This window comes from Panulirus ornatus, chromosome 50 (assembly GCF_036320965.1).
Source record: "Panulirus ornatus isolate Po-2019 chromosome 50, ASM3632096v1, whole genome shotgun sequence".
Taxonomy (NCBI): domain Eukaryota; kingdom Metazoa; phylum Arthropoda; class Malacostraca; order Decapoda; family Palinuridae; genus Panulirus; species Panulirus ornatus.
This window is the reverse complement of record NC_092273.1, coordinates 29,026,405-29,042,364: the sequence shown is the minus strand read 5'-3', so window position 1 is coordinate 29,042,364 and position 15,960 is coordinate 29,026,405. Positions and strand designations below refer to the sequence as shown.

The 15,960-nt window shown below is 40.5% G+C and overlaps 1 protein-coding gene across 1 annotated transcript in view; it reads right to left on the bottom strand.

Moving 5' to 3' along the window:
• polo (Serine/threonine-protein kinase polo) overlaps positions 1-15,960 on the bottom strand; it is a 387,126-nt gene that overhangs the window by 358,861 nt on the left and 12,305 nt on the right. Inside the window, exons 2-4 of the mRNA XM_071691591.1 lie at positions 12,034-12,258; positions 9,353-9,570; positions 2,067-2,162 (exon numbers count right to left, since the gene is read on the bottom strand). Of these exons, the coding sequence (XP_071547692.1) occupies positions 2,067-2,162; positions 9,353-9,570; positions 12,034-12,258 (539 nt within the window). The remainder of the gene's footprint in view (positions 1-2,066; positions 2,163-9,352; positions 9,571-12,033; positions 12,259-15,960) is intronic.

Here is a 15,960-nt window from a genome sequence, read left to right as displayed (position 1 = left end):
CCACACCAATCCAATTCACTCTATTCCTTGCCCTCCTTTCACCCTCCTGCATGTTCAGCCCCCGATCACACAAAATCTTTTTCACTCCATCTTTCCACCTCCAATTTGGTCTCCCACTTCTCCTCGTTCCCTCCACCTCCGACACATATAATCTCTTGGTCAATCTTTCCTCACTCATTCTCTCCATGTGCCCAAACCATTTCAAAACACCCTCTTCTGCTCTCTCAACCACACTCTTTTTATTTCCACACATCTCTCTTACCCTTACATTACTTACTCGATCAAACCACCTCACACCACACATTGTCCTCAAACATCTCATTTCCAGCACATCCACCCTCCTGCACACAACTCTATCCATAGCCCACACCTCGCAACCATACAACATTGTTGGAACCACTATTCCTTCAAACATACCCATTTTTGCTTTCCGAGATAATGTTCTCGACTTCCACACATTCTTCAAGGCTCCCAAGATTTTCGCCCCCTCCCCCACCCTATGATTCACTTCCGCTTCCATGGTTCCATCCGCTGCCAAATCCACTCCCAGATATCTAAAACACTTTACTTCCTCCAGTTTTTCTCCATTCAAACTTACCTCCCAATTGACTTGACCCTCAACCCTTCTGTACCTAATAACCTTGCTCTTATTCACATTTACTCTTAACTTTCTTCTTTCACACACTTTACCAAACTCAGTCACCAGCTTCTGCAGTTTCTCACATGAATCAGCCACCAGCGCTGTATCATCAGCGAACAACAACTGACTCACTTCCCAAGCTCTTTCATCCACAACAGACTTCATACTTGCCCCTCTTTCCAGAACTCTTGCATTCACCTAACAACCCCATCGATAAACAAATTAAACAACCATGGAGACATCACACACCCCTGCCGCAAACCTACATTCACTGAGAACCAATCACTTTTTATTCTCCCTAAAATTTAATGATACTCTCTCACCCCAACTCTCATTTGCCCTCTTTTTCACCTCTTGCACCTTTCTCTTGACCTCCTGTCTCTTTCTTTTATAAATCTCCCACTCATTTGCATTTTTTCCCTGCAAAAATCATCCATATGCCTCTCTCTTCTCTTTCACTAATAATTTTACTTCTTCATCCCACCACTCACTACCCTTTCTAATCAACCCACCTCCCACGCTTCTCATGCCACAAGCACCTTTCGCGCAAGCCATCACTGATTCCCTAAATACATCCCATTCCTCCCCCACTCCCCTTACCTCCTTTGTTCTCACCTTTTTCTATTATGTGTACATTGAAATTTATGGGTATGTATATGTGCGTCTGTGGACGTGTATGCATATACGTGTGTATGTGGTTGGGTTGGGCCATTCTTCTGTCTGTTTCCTTGCGCTACCTCGCTAATGCAGGAGACAGCGACGAAGTATAATATGTCAATAACAATATCTATGAATGAGTAATATACACTTATTGTAAAATCTAATTACTCTGTCACTTAAAAACAGATTCAAATTCAGCATAAAAAGTACTATAATGTCTACCTATTTTAGTTAATGGAACAATAAAAAAGTCAAATTTTTTTTGACCAGTGTAACCACCCATCTCTTGCCATCCACTTTCAGTTTTACCCACATCGATCAACAATTTACTTCCTTACATTCTATCACACACTCCTACAGCTCCTGCTTCAGGAGTAGTGCTACTCTTTCCTTAGCTTTTGTCCTCTCACCTACATGTGACTTTACTCTACCCTTGAGCTTCATTTAACTTATAGCCAGAACATCCAGACTTCTTTCCTCAAGCAAACTACCTATCTCTCCTCTCTCATCTTAGTTATATCCACACGCATTCAGACACCCCAGTCTAAGCCTCCAGGGCAGATGAGCAGTCCCTGCTTGACTCCTGTACACTCATATAAATTGGAATACAAAAAGAAAAGGGTTTTCTGCCATCCTGCCCCCTGTATCTGACTTCTACAACATACAGGGAATGCAGAGGTAGAATTCTTTCTCCTCAACCTCAGGAATAAATCAAATTTCTACATTAAATGAAAGATTCAAAAATGTAAAAGGACTGCTTACTTACAGAATGCAACCTACAGACCAGACATCTACTTCATAGCTGTGACCCTTCTTGCAGAGGATCTCTGGAGCAATATAATTTGGGGTGCCACATAGAGTTCTGCAAAAACATCAAATTAATGTAACAAGTTTTATGCTGGAGAAAATGAACTGTACATAAAAAACATTATACAAAGGATTGAAGATAACAAAATATAGTACTTTGTGTCAGACAACAAAGCTCAAGGATAAAGGGGAAGAGTGGTTTGGATTAGTTTAGGGGGTAAAGTCAGGGGTTGGTGAGAGGAGAAGAGCAAGGGAAATAGTAGCACTATTCCTGCAACAGGAGTGGTGGAAGTATGTGATAGAGTGTAAGAAAATAAACTCTAGATTCATATGGGTAAAAGTGAAAGAGGATGGAGAGAGATGGGTGATTATTGGTGCATATGCACCTGGGCATGAGAAGAAAGATTATGAGAGGCAAGTGTTTTGGGAGCAGCTGAGTGAGTGTGTTAGCAGTTTTAATGCACGAGACCAGGTTATAGAGACGGGTGATTTGAATGCAAAGGTGAGTAATGTGGCAACTGAGGGAATAATTGATGTACATGGGGTGTTCAATGTTGTAAATGGAAATGGTTAAGAGCTTGTAGATTTGTGTGCTGAAAAAGGCTGGTGATTGGGAATACTTGGTTTAAAAAGAGACAGGGGAAACAGAAGAAAGAGTCACGCGGGGAGTGCTCATCCTCCTTGAAGGCTCAGACTGGGGTGTCTAAATGAGTGTGGATGTAGCCAAGATGAGAAAAAAGGAGAGATAGGTAGTACGTTTGAGGAAAAAACCTGGATGTTTTGGCTCTGAGTGAAACGAAGCTCAAGGGTAAAGGGGAAGAGTGGCTTGGGAATGTCTTAGGAGTAAAGTCAGGGGTTAGTGAGAGGACAAGAGCAAGGGAAGGAGTACCACTACTCCTGAAACAGAAGTGGTGGGAGTATGTGATAGTGTAAGAAAGTAATCTCTAGATTGATATGGGTAAAACATAGTGGATGGAGAGAGATGGATGATTATTGGTGCATATGCACCTAGGCATGTGAAGAAAGATCATGAGAGGCAAGTGTTTTGGGAGCAGCTGAATGAGTGTGTTAGTAGTTTTGATGCACGAGACCAGGTTATAGTGATAGGTGATTTGAATGCAAAGCTGAGTAATGTGGCAGTTGAGGGAATAATTGGTGTACATGGGGTGTTCAGTGTTGTAAATGGAAATGGTGAAGAGCTTGTAGACTTATGTGCTGAAAAAGGACTGGTGATGGGGAATACCTGGTTTAAAGAGAGATATACATAAGTATACGCATGTAAGTAAGAGAGATGGCTAGAGAGCGTTACTGGATTATGTGTTAACTGATAGGCGCGCGAAAGAGAGACTTTTGGATGTTAATGTGCTGAGAGGTGCAACTGGAGGGATGTCTGATCATTATCTTGTATTGATTGAGAGGGTGAAGGCATGTACAGAGAGAGCATCAGATTGTGGAGGAGCAGTGTGGTTTCAGAAGTGGTAGAGGTTGTGTGGATCAGGTGTTTGCTTTGAAGAATGTATGTGAGAAACACTTAGAAAAACAAATGGATTTGTATGTAGCATTTATGGATCTGGAAAAGGCATATGATAAGAGATGATAGAGATGCTCTGTGGACGGTACTATGAGTATATGGTGTAAGAGGCAAGTTGCTAGAAGCAGTGAAGTCTTTATCAAGGATGTAAGGCATGTGTATGAGTATGAAGAGAGTAAAAGTGACTGGTTCTCAGTGAATGTCGGTTTGTGGCAGGGGTGGTGCATGAAGTCTCCATGGTCGTTTAATTTGTCTATGGCTGGGGTTGTTAGGGAGGTGAATGCAAGAGTTTTGGAGAGAGGGGCAAGTATGCAGTCTGTTATGGATGAGAGGGCTTGGGAAGCAAGTCAGTTGTTGTTCGCTGATGATACAGCGCTGGTGGCTGATTCGGGTGAGAAACTTCAGAAGTTGGACTGAGTTTGGTAAAGTGTGTGAAAGAAGAAAGCTGAGAGTAAATGTGAATATGAACAAGGTTATTAGGTACTGTAGGGTTAAGGGACAAGTCAACTGGGACGTAAGTTTGAATGGAGAAAAACTGGAGGAAGTTAAGTGTTTTAGATATCTGGGAGTGGATTTGGCAGAGAATGGAACCATGGAAGCAGAAGTGAATCACAGGGTAGGGGAGCGGGCAAGTTTTGGGAGCTTTGAAAAATGTGTGGAAGGCGAGAGCATTATCTCGGAAAGCAAAAATGGGTATGTTTGAGGGAATGGTGGTTCCAACAATGTTATGTGGTTACAAGGCATGGGCTAAATATAGGGTTGTGCAAAGGAGGTCAATGTGTTGGAAATGAGATGTCTGAGGACAATATGTGGTGTGAGGTGCTTTGATCAAATAAGTAATGAAAGGGTAAGAGAGACATGTGGTAATAAAAAGAGTGTGTTGAGAGAGCAGAAGAGGGTGTATTGAAATGGTTTGGTCACATGAAAAGAATGAGTGAAGAAAGATTGACAAAGAGGATATATGTGTCAGAGGTGGAGGGAAAAAGAGGTGGGAGACCAAATTGGAGGTGGAAAGATGGAGTGAAAAAGATTTTGAACAATCAGGGCCTGAACATGCAGGAGGGTGAAAGGTGTGCTAGGAATAGAGTGATTTGGAATGATGTGGTATACCTGGGTCGACGTGCTGTCAATGGATTGAACCAGGGCATGTGAAGCATGTGGAAAGGGAACTGTGGTTTCGGTGCATTATACATGACATCTAAAGACTGAGTTTGAACGAATGTGACCTTTGTTGCCTTTTCCTAGTGTTACCCGGTTTGGTCACATGGAGAGAATGAGTGAGGAGAGATTGACCAAGAGCATATATGTGTCAGAGGTGGAGGGAACAAGGAGAAGTGAGAGACCAAATTGGAGGTGGAAAGATGGAGCGACAAAGTATAATATATAAGACAAATATTTCTATACCTGTCCATCAATCTGTTATAATAACTCACATTTCTATAACTCTCCATCTGTCTCTTCAGTTTGGGGTCAGGTACATAAAGCCTTTGAATGTCATGTGAAGTAAAATACAGGCTTCCATATTTATGAAATGCTTCTTACTTTTTCTCATCACCTACTAGGTTAGTTCAAGTGAGACTAACATTTACTATCAATACCAACTCAATACAAAAAATTCCTCCATTGAACACCACCACTTTGGTTAAGATGGATGTGCTCAAATGTTATATGAGGTGAATGTGTAGTTAAGATTAAGCACACCATTGGACTTGTTGAATCTACTTTAAAGACTACTCATGACAGTGCAGAGAAACTCTATGAGTGCCAAGATACAAACATTAATCTGTGCATCTAAGACCTTGTGTATTCTCAAGATTGATTATGGAAAAAATGGAATAAATATTGAGCACCTGGATCAAGCATCAAACTCATGAAAATATTCTCATTAGCATGTTTCTGATGCAAGCAAAGGCCCTGAGTATGTATGATGACTCAGGAGTGGACGCAGGCCTGGTTGGTTCATGAATTTTAAGAAATGCTGCAATTACTACAACACCAAGATGAATGGTGAGGCTGCCTCCGCTTATGTCATTGCCGCAAAAAATTTCCTGCGAACCCTTGAGATTATTACTGAAAAAGGCAGCTATTCTTCTCACCAGATTCTCGACTTGGTTGAGACCAGATTACTTTGGAAGAGAATGCCTTCGAGAATGTACATTTCCCATTAAAAGAAGACTGCACCACAACTCAGAGTTTGTTATTTTCTGTTTCTATAAATAGAACTCACAGTAAATTATGTACATCATAAAATCTGTTTTCTGTTTTTATTTACAGAAATCATTGTAAATTAAGCATATCATAGTATTTTACATTTCTTGGGATATGAGGTATCTGTGCCAAAAGTTGAGACAAGAGAGGAATGTTGACTTATGTTATTGTGTAAGCTGTTTCATATCTCTTGTAGATACCATGGCTAGTGTAATATGTTAAGTCATGCATCAACAGTATGTTTGGGAATTATGTAATGATGCATGATGACCATGTTTTTGTGTCTAGCAATGTGAGGCTGTCTATTCTGTTTGTCTCTGCACACTGGGCATTTTTTCACCATATTTGTCTGCAATTAACTCTCTTGTGCCAGCCCATTATGCCTACAAGTCACAAAAAGGACACTACAGCAGTGATAGCTTTATACAGAGCACAACAATATTTGAAATACATCACTGGGTAAATAGGTGTCTACCGTCAAAGTGTTCAAAGGAGAAGCAGTTTAAGGAATTAAGGGAGTCTATTTAACCAGCCACTTAAGCATGAAAAATTTCTCATTTTCAGCTCACTCCTTAACTTTTGGCACAGACTGTATGCTATAGTTCTTCAGAGGTATAACATTCAGTACTGTCTTACTAATAACAAAACCCCCTAATCTCCATTAATTACATTATTTGATTTCTGTATTTCTTATTCACATGACCATTTTAAAAAACACAGGTTTTGCAAAAACTGAAAGGACCTTATATGTATAAGATGTAGAATCATTCACCAGCAATTTGTTCAAAGTGAGCCATGAAACACCAAAGCCAAATCTGTGGTTTATAGCACTTTCACATACAAGTTAAATCCATGTTACTGCTTCCCCACTATGATATGTTGCACAGGTCTGAATTAAAAGAAAAAAAATCTTTTATATATGTGTATGTGAGCAGACAGGTCTTTCTTTGTCCATTTCCTCACTTACAAGGTGCATTACAAATAACAGCTAGAGACTGAGTGTGAACAATGTGGCCTTTTTTGTCTCTTCCCAGCACTACCTTGCTGGAAGGGGGGAAGATGCTATTTCATGTGTGGCAAGGTGGTAACAGGAATGGATGAAGGCAACAAGTGTGAATATGTACTTGTGTATATATGTATATGTCTGTGTATGTATATGTATATGTATATGTTTTGGTCGAGGTGGTGTGCAAAGTGAGAGGGTTAGGGAAAATGATTTGGTAAACAGAGAAGAGGTAGTAAAAGCTTTGCGGAAGATGAAAGCCGGCAAGGCAGCAGGTTTGGATGGTATTGCAGTGGAATTTATTAAAAAGGGGGGTGACTGTATTGTTGACTGGTTGGTAAGGTTATTTAATGTATGTATGACTCATGGTGAGGTGCCTGAGGATTGGCGGAATGCGTGCATAGTGCCATTGTACAAAGGCAAAGGGGATAAGAGTGAGTGCTCAAATTACAGAGGTATAAGTTTGTTGAGTATTCCTGGTAAATTATATGGGAGGGTATTGATTGAGAGGGTGAAGGCATGTACAGAGCATCAGATTGGGGAAGAGCAGTGCGGTTTCAGAAGTGGTAGAGGATGTGTGGATCAGGTGTTTGCTTTGAAGAATGTATGTGAGAAATACTTAGAAAAGCAAATGGATTTGTATGTAGCATTTATGGATCTGGAGAAGGCATATGATAGAGTTGATAGAGATGCTCTGTGGAAGGTATTAAGAATATATGGTGTGGGAGGCAAGTTGTTAGAAGCAGTGAAAAGTTTTTATCGAGGATGTAAGGCATGTGTACGTGTAGGAAGAGAGGAAAGTGATTGGTTCTCAGTGAATGTAGGTTTGCGGCAGGGGTGTGTGATGTCTCCATGGTTGTTTAATTTGTTTATGGATGGGGTTGTTAGGGAGGTAAATGCAAGAGTCCTGGAAAGAGGGGCAAGTATGAAGTCTGTTGGGGATGAGAGAGCTTGGGAAGTGAGTCAGTTGTTGTTCGCTGATGATACAGCGCTGGTGGCTGATTCATGTGAGAAACTGCAGAAGCTGGTGACTGAGTTTGGTAAAGTGTGTGGAAGAAGAAAGTTAAGAGTAAATGTGAATAAGAGCAAGGTTATTAGGTACAGTAGGGTTGAGGGTCAAGTTAATTGGGAGGTAAGTTTGAATGGAGAAAAACTGGAGGAAGTAAAGTGTTTTAGATATCTGGGAGTGGATCTGGCAGCGGATGGAACCATGGAAGCGGAAGTGGATCATAGGGTGGGGGAGGGGGCGAAAATTCTGGGAGCCTTGAAGAATGTGTGGAAGTCGAGAACATTGTCTCGGAAAGCAAAAATGGGTATGTTTGAAGGAATAGTGGTTCCAACAATGTTGTATGGTTGCGAGGCGTGGGCTATGGATAGAGTTGTGCGCAGGAGGATGGATGTGCTGGAAATGAGATGTTTGAGGACAATGTGTGGTGTGAGGTGGTTTGATCGAGTAAGTAACGTAAGGGTAAGAGAGATGTGTGGAAATAAAAAGGGCGTGGTTGAGAGAGCAGAAGAGGGTGTTTTGAAATGGTTTGGGCACATGGAGAGAATGAGTGAGGAAAGATTGACCAAGAGGATATATGTGTCAGAGGTGGAGGGAACGAGGAGAAGTGGGAGACCAAATTGGAGGTGGAAAGATGGAGTGAAAAAGATTTTGTGTAATCGGGGCCTGAACATGCAGGAGGGTGAAAGGAGCGCAAGGAATAGAGTGAATTGGATCGATGTGGTATACCGGGGTTGACGTGCTGTCAGTGGGTTGAATCAGGGCATGTGAAGCGTCTGGGGTAAACCATGGAAAGCTGTGTAGGTATGTATATTTGTGTGTGTGGACGTATGTATATACATGTGTATGGGGGTGGGTTGGGCCATTTCTTTCGTCTGTTTCCTTGCGCTACCTCGCAAACGCGGGAGACAGCGACAAAAAAAAAAAAAAAAAAACATTGAAATGTATATGTATGTATATGTGCACTACCTCGTTAACACAGGAAACAGCGATTAAGTATAATAATAATAATGAAAAGTATAAATCAAAAGAGGTCAACTAAGGCCATCTATGAGTCAGAAGTGGAAGAAGCTAGGGAGCCATAGGAACCAGGGAGACGAAAGGATGGGGCAATGATGGCTTCAGATTATACTAAACTAAACTTTCAAGAAATATGAAGTAGTCAAGGTAAACCATAGAACAGTCTTTCGGGCTTGACTGTGGATGGTAGGTTGTGGTTTCAGTACATTATATACCTGACAGCTAGATACTGGCATGAAAAGTATTTAAAATTCCCACACTCATGCATTTGATCTTTACTTCTATTTACAGAGACCCACATATCTTTTACACGGAAAAAATCATTATGAAAATAGACCTGTGTTTTTCCATTAAGCACTGCAAATAATTTCTCAAGAATTATACAGTACATGACATTATAAAACTTAAAAACTAAGTTCATATACGAGCTATAATCTAATAAAGAAAACTGTTGATTTAAAAGATATCAATACACACCTTTTTCTTTCTCCTTCATAATCTACTCGTGTAGCTAATCCGAAGTCTCCTATTTTGATTTCCATTTCATCACTGAGGAAGAGATTACCTAGCTTAAGATCTCGGTGAATAACTTTTCTGTCATGTAAGTGCTTGACACCACTTAGGATCTGCTTCAGGAAGTAACGAGTCTCAGGTTCTGTTATTGCTTTACGCCGCTTATGCAGTTCCATCAATGACTGTAAATCAAAATATAAAATTCAAATAACTACAACAGAAATCCTTATTCAAATATATCAAAATGTTTTTTTTTAAAGAAAAGAGCAGCTTAAAACCCATACTTTAAATTTCTAATATTTAGAATCCTAAGAAAAACAGTGATAGCACAGTTCCATCGGATAGTTATTCTGTTCATCTTGTAGGTACTGTATATAAAATGTTGTATGACATATGATGTGTACAGCACATGATAAACATATATACCCTCAGATGAAGAAAATTTCATATTTCATGTACATACACGTCATTCACTTTTACCTCACTATGAAGCAAAACAAAGGAAGGTCAAAGAGTACTGCCCCCCCCCCCCCCCCATGAAACACCCTTGCTAAGTCAAGGAATATTCCTTCACCCATACTTAACTCACTGTGATCTGACTCCCATGCCAGCAAGAGGGAAGGCTCTGGCACCTTTACCACACCTATCTTAAATGAAACCTTATAGGAAGGAGATTGTAGACACCATCCTGACTCGGAATTGTTAAAGTGATGCCCAAAACCATCTGACATCCTCCATGTAAGGAATGCTGGTCTTATCATGTCTACTTAAAACTAAGCTACCAGGTTGGTCTTACCATCTTTTCCCTAAATGCACCATACACCTACCATATTCATTATTTTCTTTTTTCTTCACATTGGTTCTGTTCCCCTCTATTTCCTCCTAAATTCTTATTACAGTATAAAGTTGGTAGAATCTAATGAACTTGTGGTGCCTAGTCCCTGGTATCACAGGATGTTAAGAATCTCTAGCTTCCCACCAGCCTCTGCTGCCAACTAGGGGTAGAGCTCAGGCAGTAGCATTACCAGCCCCTACAACATTTGCCTCTCTAACATTCTATCAACATGACTCTTTCTTATGCTGAACACCACTCATCAAGTGCCTCTCCTAATATCTTTTTTCTGAGATCTGATATTCTAATGATGTTATCACTGACCCATTTCATATTCTAAAATGTAATCTTCACTCAAGATTTTGTTTCAAAGGAAGGGACAGATCTTACAGTGCTCCAATACCAGCTTTCTTGTCATTTACTCCAAGAACCTCTAAGCTTTGTGCCATCTGGCTTAAAATATCTTCCAGATGCCAGTACTGAAGGGCTTTTGCTGGGAAGACCTACAGAGGATACTTTTTCCTGTCAAACTAATGTCTTGTCATTATCTTTTGACAGACTCAGGGGAATCCCATCTTGTAGCCATTGAAATATCAAAAGCTTCTGATAGGGTATGGCAACAGTATTTCTTTCTCAAGCTCCTCTTTCAGTTTCCTCCCTCATTCTGATCCCTACTATCAAGCTTCCACCCTGGCCAATCTACCTCCATACTGGTCAGAGAATCAACCTTTTTTCCCTATCATCAGCAGTGTCCCTTAGGGTTGTCCCATCCTGTTTCCTAAGCTCTTCCTCCTTTTAATCAACAATTTTTTGTATACTGATAACCACATACACTCATATGCTAATGATTACATTCTACCACTTCCATCAAATTCATTCAATCCTCTCTTGCTTGAACTGCATCTCATCAAAACTTCCTCTACAGAACTCAGACTCAGACAGGATTTCCCAGTGAGACATATGCAATATGGTCGAGTTTAATGCTTCTATACCCAGTTCTCTTCCATCTTTCTCTCTAAAACTTCTCACAACTTTCCTATATCTTTTGACTGATCTGTAATTCCATTACTCATCACAGTAATCATACATGGTACCCTTCTAACATCTGAACTGTTATGGAAACCCCACACTACATAAATACCAAAGACTACCCCAACAAAACTGGGAATCATGTTCATATGCCATACATTATCTTTTTAAACTCCAATATACAAAGGACTGATCCACTCTTGTAGGATCACTGTTCTCATCTCTGTGGAGATTCTGGTTCTACATACTTTCTGAAGTTAATCACATTGAAACAAATCCATATAATAGCTCTTTCAGTTCAACCTTGAAACTTGACCAAGTTGTCCTATTCTACAGCCATGGGTCACTCTCTCTTGCCTACAAATATTTCTCTGGTTTCTGCTTGCAAGATCTGACTGCTGGTGTATCCCCACCATTAGCTATACCTGAAAGTGCTCTAAGCTACAGTATCGAGTGATTATGGAACAGCTGTTGCCAACTCAAGGTTGGGCCACTGTAATGTTTCTTTCCCTACACTACAAAACTTCAAATCTTTTCATTCCCTCATGCCTTTCCTAACAATCATGATCTGGACCTTTTTAAAGGGCAGATTTCCCACTTCCTCCAAACCTGCTGAAATATTTTCCCCCTTCTCTTACTTCTCCCTCTCTTCATCTCTTTCATATTTCAACTAAGACCTCACTCAAATGTAGACTTTTATCAGTAACTACAGCCACCAACAAAGAAATAAAATATTGGCAAAACACAAAAATACAGCTTTATACCCAGTCAGGTATGTACTTACCCTTCTTCGGCATAATTCTAGTATAATATACACAAAATCAGAATCTTCAAAGAATCCATGGAAGCCAACAACATGTTTATCTCTTAAACTGCGGTGAATTGATATCTCCTGAGACATCTTCTCCTTCTGATGTGGCTTGACAAGTAGGGATTTCGCAACTATCTTTCCTGCAAATATCTCTTTGGTTTTCATATCTGTCAGTTCATAACATTTTGCAAACCCGCCCTGTAATGAAATAAAAATGAGTGAGCAATTACAGTACTTCTTTAAATGACATAAAAAATCATATCCTTTATAAGGGAAGATGCTGTAGGAAGGAAACTGAAACTATGTTTGGAAAATAGCAAAATGAAGCAAACTGAAAAATGCTGAATGTGAAATGTGCTGGGGGGGGGGGGCACTGATGCAAGTGTGAAAATCTTTAATGGCTTTAGGATAACAGGAAATGGTATTTGTGGGATAAAAGTGGTGAAACTGAGCAAGACAGGAAAAGAGGCTTGTAAGCAGAAATTCCATGGGATTACGTAAAAGGTGGAAGATATTTAAGGAAGTAGCACTTATGAAGGTTTGTTGAATGTGTTTGATGATAGAGTGGCAGATATAGGGTGTTTTGGTCGAGGTGGTGTGCAAAGTGAGAGGGTTAGGGAAAATGATTTGGTAAACAGAGAAGAGGTAGTGAAAGCTTTGCGGAAGATGAAAGCCGGCAAGACAGCAGGTTTGGATGGTATTGCAGTGGAATTTATAAAAAAAGGGGGTGACTGTATTGTTGACTGGTTGGTAAGGTTATTTAATGTATGTATGACTCATGGTGAGATGCCTGAGGATTGGCGGAATGCGTGCATAGTGCCATTGTACAAAGGCAAAGGGGATAAGAGTGAGTGCTCAAATTACAGAGGTATAAGTTTGTTGAGTATTCCTGGTAAATTATATGGGAGGGTATTGATTGAGAGGGTGAAGGCATGTACAGAGCATCAGATTGGGGAAGAGCAGTGTGGTTTCAGAAGTGGTAGAGGATGTGTGGATCAGGTGTTTGCTTTGAAGAATGTATGTGAGAAATACTTAGAAAAGCAAATGGATTTGTATGTAGCATTTATGGATCTGGAGAAGGCATATGATAGAGTTGATAGAGATGCTCTGTGGAAAGTATTAAGAATATATGGTGTGGGAGGCAAGTTGTTAGAAGCAGTGAAAAGTTTTTATCGAGGATGTAAGGCATGTGTACGTGTAGGAAGAGAGGAAAGTGATTGGTTCTCAGTGAATGTAGGTTTGCGGCAGGGGTGTGTGATGTCTCCATGGTTGTTTAATTTGTTTATGGATGGGGTTGTTAGGGAGGTAAATGCAAGAGTTTTGGAAAGAGGGGCAAGTATGAAGTCTGTTGGGGATGAGAGAGCTTGGGAAGTGAGTCAGTTGTTGTTCGCTGATGATACAGCGCTGGTGGCTGATTCATGTGAGAAACTGCAGAAGCTGGTGACTGAGTTTGGTAAAGTGTGTGGAAGAAGAAAGTTAAGAGTACATGTGAATAAGAGCAAGGTTATTAGGTACAGTAGGGTTGAGGGTCAAGTCAATTGGGAGGTGAGTTTGAATGGAGAAAAGCTGGAGGAAGTGAAGTGTTTTAGATATCTGGGAGTGGATCTGGCAGCGGATGGAACCATGGAAGCGGAAGTGGATCATAGGGTGGGGGAGGGGGCAAAAATTCTGGGGGCCTTGAAGAATGTGTGGAAGTCGAGAACATTATCTCGGAAAGCAAAAATGGGTATGTTTGAAGGAATAGTGGTTCCAACAATGTTGTATGGTTGCGAGGCGTGGGCTATGGATAGAGTTGTGCACAGGAGGATGGATGTGCTGGAAATGAGATGTTTGAGGACAATGTGTCGTGTGAGGTGGTTTGATCGAGTGAGTAACGTAAGGGTAAGAGAGATGTGTGGAAATAAAAAGAGCGTGGTTGAGAGAGCAGAAGAGGGTGTTTTGAAGTGGTTTGGGCACATGGAGAGAATGAGTGAGGAAAGATTGACCAAGAGGATATATGTGTCGGAGGTGGAGGGAACGAGAAGAGGGAGACCAAATTGGAGGTGGAAAGATGGAGTGAAAAAGATTTTGTGTGATCGGGGCCTGAACATGCAGGAGGGTGAAAGGAGGGCAAGGAATAGAGTGAATTGGAGCGATGTGGTATACCGGGGTTGACGTGCTGTCAGTGGATTGAATCAAGGCATGTGAAGCGTCTGGGGTAAACCATGGAAAGCTGTGTAGGTGTGTATATTTGCGTGTGTGGACGTATGTATATACATGTGTATGGGGGGGGTTGGGCCATTTCTTTCGTCTGTTTCCTTGCGCTACCTTGCGGGAGACAGCGACAAAGTATAATAAAAAAAATATAGCACTTATGCATATAGGTTAAATGCATGGAATGAGGAAGTTGGAAGGTGGCTGTATGTGCAAGGAAAGTAAGTGTTCCAATGAGAAAGTTGCTAAAAAGAGAAAGACAGATAGATGTATAGGTGGTACCTACAAAGAAAGTATAAATGGATGAGAGGTGTACAAGAGCAGAGTTGCCAGCATAGATATCAAAAACCAGTTAGGCAGGCATAAAAACAGTATTAGAAAAAAATCTTACTTAACATTTAATGCTTAATTGTATCTAACTACAGTGCCCACAAAAATATTGTCCATTCCCCCTATATTTTCAAAGGCAATTCAAGGCTAAGATTACTGTGGGTACAAGCATATGCTGTTCTCAGGGTGAAATAGTCTTACATCTGGTCACTATGATGTTTCTAAGGTAGTGAGCACCACAACCTAACTCAATGTGCGTCAGGCTATCATCAGAAAAGGATGTTCTTTCTTTACTCTTCCAGACTGCCACTTTATTTTGGAAATTTTGACTCATGATATTATTGTGTTTCTTCCACCTGTACTTTAAGACAGATGACTCCTACCTTTCTATGGAAAGCCTAAATTTTCACCTGAAAACAAGAAAATGAGGGTACACACGAGATTCTAAACTCACTGAGTGCTCAGAATGCACAATTAGGCAGCTGTTTCCTGCAACACCTCATCAGCGCCTCGCCTCATTTAAAAGATCAAGATCATGTGACCCTATGAACCCAAAACATGGCCCTAGAATACTTCAGGCATCTTGCTAATTCCATGTCCAAATGTCTGCAAATAGTAATCACAGTCAAAACAGAGATGACAAACCACTAAAATGCCTGCGACAACACCTTTGAAAATGTATAGAGGAGGTGGACAAAGTTTGTGCCAAACTGTATGTATAAGTGTGGAGAATACACATACAAGCATTACCTTTTATGAGTTTTCTTCCAGAATCAGGAATTTTTTTTCTTTTAAAAAGTCACATGTATGGTCACTAGCAGATACTAGCAAATTGTGTTCAGTGTAAAAGTCTGTAAACAAAAGTTCAGCTCTGATTACATTCATTTCAAAAGATGCTTCCATTTGTATACTTCATAATTTTAACAGGACACAGTTTTGATAAGTTCCATTTTATGCATATTCTGATGTTCCTGCTGAATATATGTACAGGAAGGCCCTTTTTTGTCATGGCTGGATGAATTTTCAAATGTATGTCCAGTCCAGACTAAACCCCCATGCCAGTTTCTATTGTGTGGGTTTTAAAGGTACAGGTAGATCATCCTCTGAATCTCTCAAATTATAGAAGCATTCAACAGATGCTTTTTATCCCTGCCAGTACCACAGGAATTTAGCAGATGCCATTTTATCCCTGCCAGTACCACAGGAAGTTGCAAGTACACACCAAAATGAACATGCGCATCACATCAAAATGAAAGCCAGACAAATCAGACACACTTATTGACTTGAGGCATGTACTGGTACCTCTCAATTTACACATTTTTTATTTATGCCATTTTCAGATTAACAAGTGCAGTCCACTTACATGGGCTTAAGTTT